A 10,020-nucleotide genomic window follows, 5' to 3' on the forward strand; every position below is an offset into this window, starting at 1 on the left:
GGTGCGAATTTCTGTGTTTAAATGTCAGTCAGTGTTGAAGCAAGAAGGCCAACATTTGATGTCTGTTGACCCACCCCCTCTAGTAGAGTCCTGATGACAAGAATGAAGCAATGCCCTAAGTTTTGAGCTCTGAATGCGTTCAAGTCTGTCTGTCTTTCTCTCTCACAGGGGATGACGTGGTTACGGTGAACACACCAGCCTTTGCAGAGTCAGTCACAGAAGGAGATGTCAGGTGGGAGAAAGGTAAGCAGTTGCCTCTTCCCTGAAATTCTCAGCACCATTGGTACTGCACTGGGCAGCTCAGGGATGGATTGTAGTTCACTGGCTGACAGCCTGCTGTATTCTTTTCAGTCTGTGACAAATGAGGCAGTTAATTACAGTTCTCCTGAGGGGGTAAGGATTGCAGTTACTGCCTCAGCACCTCTCTGTCATGGGTGATGTTGGGTGAAAGATGATGTTTAAACTGGAATCAGACTCTGACTGTGCAGTAGATTGATTGTTTGAGCTAGACTTTTCTTTAGTAGTTGTGGAGAACTGGGGTAAGAAAATTCTGGGTGAGTGGGGGAGACTGCTGTGGGTTAGGAGGGGAGACTGGAGCACACCTCCCTCCTCACAGTGGTCTTCATATCTATCATTCAGCTGTTGGAGACACAGTGGCAGAAGATGAAGTGGTGTGTGAAATTGAAACAGACAAGGTAGGAGTTTTCTGGACCAAAACTTTTTTGAATTCTGTAGCGGGTACCTTGTATGGCTCCTCTCCCGCTGAGAGCTCCTAGAGCCTGCAGGCCCTGCCTGTGTCTCCTGCTCCCTTCATGGAGAAAAGCTTTTCTCATCTAGTATGAAAGCTGTCTGTGCCTTAAGTGAGAATTCTTTGATAACTCTTCCTTCCTCATACATTTGATTAAGCATCAATGGTGCTGATGTTTGTTGGAGCTGCAATTCTACTCCTTCCAATTTCTGTACTCTAAGCTTTGAAACCTGTTTGTGTTTAAACAGAGGAAAAATCTGCAGTGCCATGGGATGTCTTCAGATTGTTTTAAATTTAGCCTTTAAGTTTACTCACTGCTTAAAGGACTCTTAAGCTTTAAAGTTTTTGCTAAAACTCCCTGCCAAGTTCTGCTTCCCGTGCTGCTGTCAGGAAGATACTGGCAGCAGGTCAATTCTTGATTGTACCCTGGAGCAGGAAGACCAGGCTATATGTTACAGTGCCAGCATCTCCTAAGACTTCTAAGTATTGGCACAAAATCACAGTGGAGCGTGTGAAAACTGGTGCAAATGATGTGAGACAGAGACGCTGTCTGTGCCAAATTACAATGTGTATCTGCGCATGTTGGCATCTTCTCTTGGGCACCTGTTCTCCATCCAGTGTTTGAGGGAATTTCAATGATTTTCCTTTTTGCAGACATCAGTGCAAGTTCCAGCCCCAGCAGCTGGTGTGATTGAAGCTCTTCTGGTACCTGATGGTGGCAAAGTGGAAGGGGGGACACCTCTGTTCAAACTCAGGAAAACTGGAGGTAAGTCAGGTATCTGTAACTTGCACAGGCCTTCCTGTTTCCACCAGTCTTTTTCTGAAGATGGAAACAAGGCATTTAGAGGGATCCTGAGAGAGGTTAAATGTTTCCTCCATCTGCCTCTGTAGTTGGAAGAAAATACTCCTACTTTGTTGTCCATTAGAAAAGCATAATTTTAGTCCTTCTGATGGGGGTTCCTTTTGCCCCCTCTGGAAGAGAGTGCAGCTCTAAGCTAAAATTAGTTGAGAATTCCCCTGATGAAACTCCCTTCTCCACCCCCTTCTCTTTAGCATCCAGTCTCCTGCACAGTGAGGAGACCTAGACTGTCAATGAGTAAAACACTTTCACCATAGGATCCTCTCATGGTGGCTCCTATCAGTTCAGTAGTGCTGAGATCATAAAGGCACTCTGCCAGGGTGTTAACTCGTATCAGGTTGGTTGGAGATCCCTGGCAGTGGAAGCTGTGGTTGTCCTTACCATGGTTCTTCCTTGTCTTTCAGCTGCTCCTGCCAAGGCCAAACCAGCAGCAGCCCCTCCTCCTCCTGCAGCCCCTGAACCTGTAGCTGCGGCTGCTCCTCCCCCTGCTGCAGCACCAATTCCCACTACAATGCCACCAGTGCCACCTGTGTCAACTCAGCCCATCGACAGCAAACCAGGTGAGGCGACTGTCATTTTGTCCTCTTTTCCAGACTCTCTTCCTTGGGGAGAGTGTGTAAGGTTAAAGATGGCAAACAGTCTGGCATTTATGGTGAAGGCCTTCCCACATTATTGCCCTGCATGCTCCAGACTGGAGAGCTCAGCTGTGCCTGGTGCCTGCACAGCCCAATTCAAGGCTGCTTCCACGCTGTGTTGCTTGAGCAAGGAGCTCAAACAGGCTTTCTACCGCAAGGCGTTGCAATCAAGCCCTGGCTTCCCTTTTTGACTGATGTGTTCTTTACCCTCAGTGTCTGCGGTGAAGCCGGCTGCAGCCCCAGCAGCAGCCCCTCCTGGGGAGGCAGTGCCCAGCAAAGGTGCCAGATCAGAGCATAGGGTAAGCTGCGGGAATAGGGGCCTTGCCAGCACTGCTGTTGCTGGGTGGCAACTTGTTCTGGCATAAGTCTTGAGCTTTCCAGATGTGTCCGTATCTACCTGTTCACACACAGCTCAGTGGGGCTGTGACAGGTGGGAAAATGCTTTACATGAGGGCACCGCTTAGCGGTGGGGTGGAGGAAGAGACAGGTCCAATCTGACACAGGTCTTTTCTAGGCAAAAGTCTTGTCTTGAACTCTCCTGACTGAGCACAGAAGGCTCAGTGTGATCTGCTTGGTCTGTCCTCAAGCCCTTAGCAAAGGACTGAGGCTGCTGCACCTGCCTTGTGCATTCTTAAGAGAACGTGGTTGAGCAGCTTGCTTTCTTAGCAGTCTTGTTCTTTTCACATTAGCCTCATGCTTGAAACTGTGTGTTGAGCTGGGCAGCTCCATAGTGAATTCAACTCCTCAGCCTGCCATGCTTCTCAGGGAGACCTGGAGTGAAAACCTTGGCCCTAGGCATCTATTACTAGTCAACCGGATGGCAAGAAGGGCCTTTTGAGTTTCTTCTGTGTTTTGCCCCTTGGATGAACTTGAGGAAGCTTCTGCTTATGTCTTTTTAATTTTCAGGTGAAAATGAATAGGATGCGTCAGCGTATTGCTCAGCGGCTGAAAGAGGCTCAGAATACTTGTGCCATGCTGACCACTTTCAATGAGATCGATATGAGGTGAATAGCAGGCTTCTTTTTCCCTTTACAAGTAAAAATAGATGCAGGCAGTCATCTTTAAATAGCAGCCAAGACCTTGCTGATTCTCTTTGGAGAGATTGGCAACACATCTTTTGGGACCTCTGTCTTAGGCATGTGCCACCGTCTGCACAGCTTCACCAGAGCCATGTTGGTATTGTGGTGTGAGTGGTACATGGCTTCCTAATGGCCTGTCATTCCTCAGGAGTTGTCTGCTGCTTGTAAAAGGGGCAGCCTCGTTCCTCGTCTGTGTGGTTCTTGGTTAAGGACTGGTAGATGTTGAGCAGAAGAGCAGGAGTGACTTGTGTCACTTGTATAGTGGCTAGGAGACACCAAGATGGAGCATCTGCTTTCTGCCACCCCACCAGGTTACTGCTGTTGGAGGTGGGCATATTTAGTTTCCCATGAGGTGGTTCCCCAGGGCTCCTCAGCCTTTCAGGTGAGAAGTAGATAGGTCTGAGGCCCTTGCTGTCAGATGGTGCAGCTTACCAGAGACAGACTAGCATCCTTCCCCATCCCCTCCGGGCAGGTGGGGTCTCCTGACTCAAGTGGTTGCACAGACTGAGTGCACTAATGGCTTTGGAGGGTGGGCAGCTTATGTTACAGTGCATTAAGGGGAAATTGTGCCCAAATCAAATTGTCTTGTGAAATCCTATTCTGCTCCTTAAGACAAAACATGTAAATATTTGGGTCTCAGAACAGTAAGGTTGGCAAAATAGTCTTGATTGGAGGGGAAGTGCTGCAGCTTTATCTCCTCTCAGAGGCTCATTGAGGTGTCACTTTACGCTGGTCTTGGGCTCTCATTGCATCTGGTAATCTGGTTTGGATTGATTGCTGTGAGGTTGACTGTGAGGGCCTGTGCTGGGGCCTCCTGCTTCCCGCGGGGGGTCAGTGTCTGAAAGGAGGAAGCCATAATGAGGCAGTTTCACAGCAAACCTCGTCCTCATTGCTTCAGTCCTTGTGTCTTGGGAGGCACTAATGTCTTTGGGCCGTAATCCTAGCCCCAAACAAGGTTAGGCGCAGGAAAACAAACACTCTAAACCATGGAGACCCCTGCCCCTTTGTGAAACTGTCTCTTCAAAGACTCAAGGTCTCTGGAGGGGGGGAGGTATGGACCATGCAATTCCACAGCATCTGGTATTAGCCTGGAATAGGCAGAGCTTGTAGCCACAGCTTGTTGACTTGTTGTAAATGGCCTCAGTTCTGATAAATAGAAGCAGTGGGGAAACATGATTAGTCTGGCTGAAGGCTGTGGGTGGGCTGGCACTCACTACCATAGCACCTGGGAGATTTGTTTCATATTCACTGAACTTCCAAAGCGAAATACCTGGATACAGAGGCATCATCGTGCTGGTTGGCACTGGACTTGCACAGTGGTTGAAGTCTTTTGCCTCAATCACCACGTGCATCTTTTCTGCTCTTGGCATTTCCTGTTTTTTCACCCTTCCAAGATTGGCCCAGCCACACCTGGAGTTGCTGTCTGCGGTGCCACATTGATGCGGTATTCTCCAGAGAATCGGTGGCAACATCAGGCCTAAACAGGAAATATGCCGTGCCCCATCTTGCTTTTGTGCTTGGCTGCGTGGGCCAAGCAGATTAACCCTGTCTTGTTGAATTTGTGGTCCAGGACCAGTTCCTGTAGAGCCTTTGACGGTGTCCTTAGAGCCACCCTCAGCCCGTTTCACCTGTGGGATCTGAAGGATTTTGCTGCAGGCTGGGGATGTGCTAATTGGTGGTGCAGGTTTGCAGTCCTTGGCGCTGGCACTGAAATCTATTGTGGAGTGAGGGGAACAGTGTTTTCTTGGACTCCGTGCTGACCAGCGTTATCATGTGTTGTGCAGCAACATCCGGGAGATGAGAGCCGTACACAAGGATCCGTTCCTGAAAAAGCACAACCTGAAGCTAGGTTTCATGTCAGCTTTTGTGAAAGCTGCAGCTTTTGCTCTGCAAGACCAGCCCGTTGTGAATGCAGGTGAGTGGTGACCCTTGCTGGTGAGTTGTACATCTCACCAGTGAACGTGGCAGACTGGAGGAAAGCAGATGGCCAAGTCCATGGTGCGGCTAATAGCTTGGGCAAGCAAGTGAAATAGGCAGAAAAAGTGGGGACAGTCCTAAGTGCTGCAGCTGATGTTGCTACTGCCACTTATATAGGTAGAGGACAGCTTGCCAAAAGTGGCTCTATTAGGAAGGTGCTGCCTGGAGTGAGGCTGGGGCCGTGTGTAGACAGCCCACAGAGGGAAGAGCCTGCTGGTTGGTGTAGAGATAGCTGCTGTGGGTGCAATGCAGTTCCTGGGGAGGTGTCAGAAGTGCTTGATCAAACCCAGATGAGGAGAATAACCAAGGGGATGTCTGAGGGGGACTGACATACCTGGACTGTGTTTCCTTTCTGTCTATCCTGATGCTTCTTCCACAGATGCGGTGAGGGCTCATTCTTCTCTGGAGTTATGTTTAAGCTAGAGATGAGCAACTTGTTACAATTTTGTGGCTACTTCTGGCCTCTTGAGCCCTTGATCTTAGGTACTGCATGTGTAACTTTTTCTCTCCTTCTAGTGATTGATGACACGACCAAAGAGATTGTGTACAGGGACTACGTGGACATCAGTGTCGCTGTAGCAACTCCCCGGGTAGGTACCTTGGGTGCTTTGGCCATGGTTCCTGCAGCCTCGGGTCTGGGATGATCATATACTTTGAGCCAACTCAGCTTTGAGCTCCTCTGCAGTGGAAACTTACTGATGAGGCTGATCTTCTAAATGAGACATCTGATACATTGTGAACTGCTGAGATGGGTTTTGAGAGAAGATGGAGGACCAAAAATATTCCACCACTGTACTAGGAGATGTAGTAACAAGGTCAATATAGATCTCAGTGGTTAATGAGTAGGGGCAGGGTAGGGAAACCCTTTTTTTCATGGACCCATGAGGAGGATATGGCATAGACAGTAAAAACTTTGCATGTCCTGTCCTTAGGTTGTCCCACCATTTCTGTAAATTACATTGGTGCTTCAAAGAGATGTTCCTGACCAGAGAGAGTATAGGATGGAGATACACATGTTGAATTGGTTATGGTGTGAAGCAGAGGTTTGGCCAGGACTGAAGTTCTATCACTGCTCCCAAAGTCTAGGGGAGGTCCAGTGCAAAGGGACTCTGCTCTTCTCACCTAGAAAGAGGTGACAGCTGAACTCTGCCCAGTGCTTCACTGGCTTTTAAGGACATGGAGCTGGATCCAGACAGGCCTGGTTGATCTTACGAGATCGGCTAACCAAGGCAAAGAAGGTCTCTCATTTATGGTGTCAGCCCTTTGTGCATGTCGTGACAGGTTTCCCAGCAGGTTGCCAGGGTGTGAGGCAGCTCTGCCAGCCACCTGCTGTGGGCTGAGGAGGAGGCAGGAACTCTGCTGGGCTGAAGCCAGGCTCCTGCTCGATAAGAGTTATCTGTGTGTTGCTGCAGTGAATTTGCTGATCAAGCACTTTGCTTCTCCCTAGGGTCTTGTGGTCCCTGTCGTTAGGAATGTAGAAAACATGAACTTTGCTGACATAGAGCGTGCTATCTACGAATTAGGGGAAAAGGTAAGGAAAGTTGGAGGTTTTTCTGAAAAGGGTTAGGAGGAATGGGAAGAATTGGGGGTGCTGGACAGGCATGAATTGATTCAGTCCCTCTGTGTCATCATCTCTGACCTCTAACACAAAGACTTGTGCTTTGGAGGGTGATCCAGTTACAGCTGTAGCTGTGCCCATGCCTTACAGGACATGCCTGTCTACTTGTTGCCCTTCCAGAAGACTGCAAACTATGCATTAGTGACATGGTGTGTCTTCACCTTTGTCTTTAGAAGTCAAGGCTGAACTGCCCTGGGGTAGAAGTCCCTGTGTCTCCTGCAAAAGCTGGAGTTGGAAGGAAAGGCAAGAGAATCCTTCCCCAAAGCCAGTAAATGTTCAGATCTAAAGACAGGATGCATTTTCAAGTAATTCGTGCTGGTTTTCAGCTGAACAGATCAATAAGTGAAGCTCTTGCCATCATTTATTCCTGGAAAGGGTGAATGCCCAAACCCTTGTCCTTTGCCTTCTGTGATCTGTGTGGCTTTCTAAGACCTTACTTTTTCTTCTAGGCACGGAAAAATGAATTGGCCATTGAAGACATGGATGGTGGCACTTTCACAATCAGCAATGGAGGAGTTTTTGGGTCACTCTTTGGGACACCTATCATTAACCCACCCCAGTCTGCCATCTTAGGCATGCACGCCATCTTCGACAGGCCTGTGGCTGTGGGAGGCAAGGTAGGTGGAGCTGCGCGCAAGGTTTCAGCAAACAGAGGGGAGGGCTCAGTGGGATGAGGACCATAGCCCATATACTTTTTCTAGGGAGTTGGTGTTAACTTCTAAAAGGCTTTACTGTGAAGGAGGGATAGAGACTAATGGGTGTAGGGCAGGTTTGCAGGCATTGGTACTTGCCTGAGGTGTGCAGGGGGCTTTGTCTTATCAGTGAGGGGGAGAACCGTGTAATCTGCTTATGTGGGGAGGGCGAAGGAGGTGGCTGTAGCCTTTGTGATAGAGAACTGCTCCAGAAAGGGACCTAGCCTGGGTGGTGGTCAGTGCCTGGGTGATCCTACCAGGCAGGACACATCCAGGAGAGCCTGAGCCCTGGATTCAGGACAGGAAAAGCCAGGTCTTCCCTGAATTCACAGGAGGGCATCATGCAGGCAGTAGAGCTGAGATCATTAATGCTTGTCTTACTCCTCTCCTTCAGATCGAGGTGCGGCCCATGATGTACGTGGCACTGACGTATGATCACCGGCTGATTGATGGCAGAGAGGCAGTGACTTTCCTGCGCAAGATCAAGGCAGCGGTGGAGGATCCCCGCGTGCTGCTGCTCGACCTGTAGAGCAGTCACACCCCCACACAACCCACCCAGGGCAGGGCCGCAGCACCAGCAGGGGCGATGCAGGGCATTCAGGAACTGGCAGGGGTCATTCCAGTCTCCCTCCCTCCGCTGTGATCGGAGCTGTCCCAGGGAATTGTGGGGATAGCTCCTACCTCCTTTCCTGTTCTGTTTCATGAAGGTTCAGTTTCTCATGAGGATTGCTATACAGTGGGCCAACCACTGACTGGCACTGCCTTTCCAGAGCCATCTGTATGGCATCCTCTCCCTCACAGCACCAAACTCTCACCTCTAGCTTATCCTATACCAGTGGAAACTGCTTGCTGCTGCTGTGCTAGGGTACCCTTCCCTGCTGCTCCAAGGTGGGTTCAGCTTTATTTCCTAGCACCGGGGTTCCTGGGAGGGAGAGGAGAGGAAAGGCTACTGTTCTGTCCCTGTTTTGCTCGAAAATATTTCACACTTATCTGACTTGCAAGGGCAGTCTGGAGACCCCCAGACGGCTTGCAGCAGAGGTTTTGATCAGAGCAGGGCTTGAGGGAGGTGTCATGCCTCTGGCAGTGCCCTAGTTACACTCCCTCCACAGACAGGAACGCAGCGATGGCAGCTCCCCTGCTTTCCCTTGGAGATCGTTTGTCTCTCTCTTTAGCCTGGTCACTGTGGTGTGAACATTCATGTCTGGGTGGGCAGAGCCCGTGATCTCTGTGGAGGTAGCACTGTTCCTGGGGGACAACCCTTTCACCATTACATGCCCGACACGGGGGTAAGAACCAGCCCCCAGCAGCTGTCCTTGAATCACAGCTCACTGATGGTGGATCCGACTGCTGGCTTCCTGCGTGCGAGGGCTTGGCCTGCTACCAGCAACGAGACAGCTGGGCAGGGCCAGCTCTTTAAGTGTAATGTATATCCCAGCTCAAGGCTGCTGGTTTTGGGGGGGAGGGGGGCAGTCCTTAATCCGATAGCGCACACATGTATTGGGGAGTGAGGGGGTTGCTAGTGCCTGCAGAGTCTATTACTCTTACCCTCTACACAGAACTTGTAACTAAAATATTTAACACAGCGGATTTTAAATGAAATAAAACTGGGCAACAACTGCAAGGTGGGATGTGTTTGAGAGGGCAAGCAAGCAGCTCCTGGGCAAGGACTCAGGCAGCAGCAGTGTCCCTAGTGTAGCATAAGCACTCTCTGATGGTGAGAGAAAAGAGGGAACGGGAGCTGGGCCCCTTCTGGTGGTACTAAATTGAGGCTTCCCTGGCTCTGAATTCTACTGTCCTCAAACCCTGTGGCACAGAATTGGCTCTTCCCAGCAAAGATGGGGTTTTGGGGGCTGGAAATCATCCTTTTTGTGGTCTAGCAATAGAACTGTTACAGACATCAGGGAAATCCCAGTATTTGCTAAATGGCATAATGGCCAAGAGGGAGAACTGGGAAAGACTAAAGTACAGGAGCAGAGCTGGTTTTGGTTTTCCCTGATAACAATAGGAGTGTTGTAAATCATGAAAGTGGGGAAAAAGGCTTGTTGAGGGTTGCCGAGAGAGAAAGGAGGCAAAATCAAAGAACAACTGTAAAGCAAAAGCTCTCTGTGGTGCCGAGAGCATTTCCCCAAGGAGCTGTCCCTGTTGGAACAATATGAAATACGTTCCTGCATCATGGCGGGGTTATTCCAGCTCCAGCAACTTCAGAGAATGGTTTGCCCTTCTCAACTACGAGCAAAGGCGGCAGCCCCTTGTAACAGAAAACAGTTGCACTCACCACTGGCATGCTGACGAAAAGGAGAGCAGATCCTAGTACTGGTTCCTGTGGCTTCCTGGCAGCAACAGACAAACCTGCGCGTGGACTCAGCTTTCCTGTGACTGTCCCTGGATGAGGTAGAAGGTTAGGAGAAGAGA

The 10,020-nt window shown here is 49.8% G+C and overlaps 1 protein-coding gene across 1 annotated transcript in view; it reads left to right on the top strand.

Moving 5' to 3' along the window:
- The window catches only part of DLST (dihydrolipoamide S-succinyltransferase (E2 component of 2-oxo-glutarate complex)), a gene marked incomplete at its 5' end in the record, with an annotated part of 11,953 nt that extends 2,724 nt beyond the window's left edge, over nt 1-9,229 (top strand). The window contains 11 exons of the mRNA XM_010285325.1: nt 169-243; nt 640-695; nt 1,403-1,514; nt 2,012-2,167; nt 2,456-2,541; nt 3,149-3,246; nt 5,106-5,236; nt 5,815-5,888; nt 6,746-6,829; nt 7,366-7,533; nt 8,003-9,229. Coding sequence (XP_010283627.1) covers nt 169-243; nt 640-695; nt 1,403-1,514; nt 2,012-2,167; nt 2,456-2,541; nt 3,149-3,246; nt 5,106-5,236; nt 5,815-5,888; nt 6,746-6,829; nt 7,366-7,533; nt 8,003-8,137 — 1,175 coding nt within the window. The remainder of the gene's footprint in view (nt 1-168; nt 244-639; nt 696-1,402; nt 1,515-2,011; nt 2,168-2,455; nt 2,542-3,148; nt 3,247-5,105; nt 5,237-5,814; nt 5,889-6,745; nt 6,830-7,365; nt 7,534-8,002) is intronic.
- Nucleotides 9,230-10,020: the final 791 nt, after the last annotated feature.

The sequence above is a fragment of the Phaethon lepturus genome, unplaced genomic scaffold (assembly GCF_000687285.1).
Source record: "Phaethon lepturus isolate BGI_N335 unplaced genomic scaffold, ASM68728v1 scaffold5744, whole genome shotgun sequence".
Classification (NCBI taxonomy): Eukaryota; Metazoa; Chordata; class Aves; order Phaethontiformes; family Phaethontidae; genus Phaethon; species Phaethon lepturus.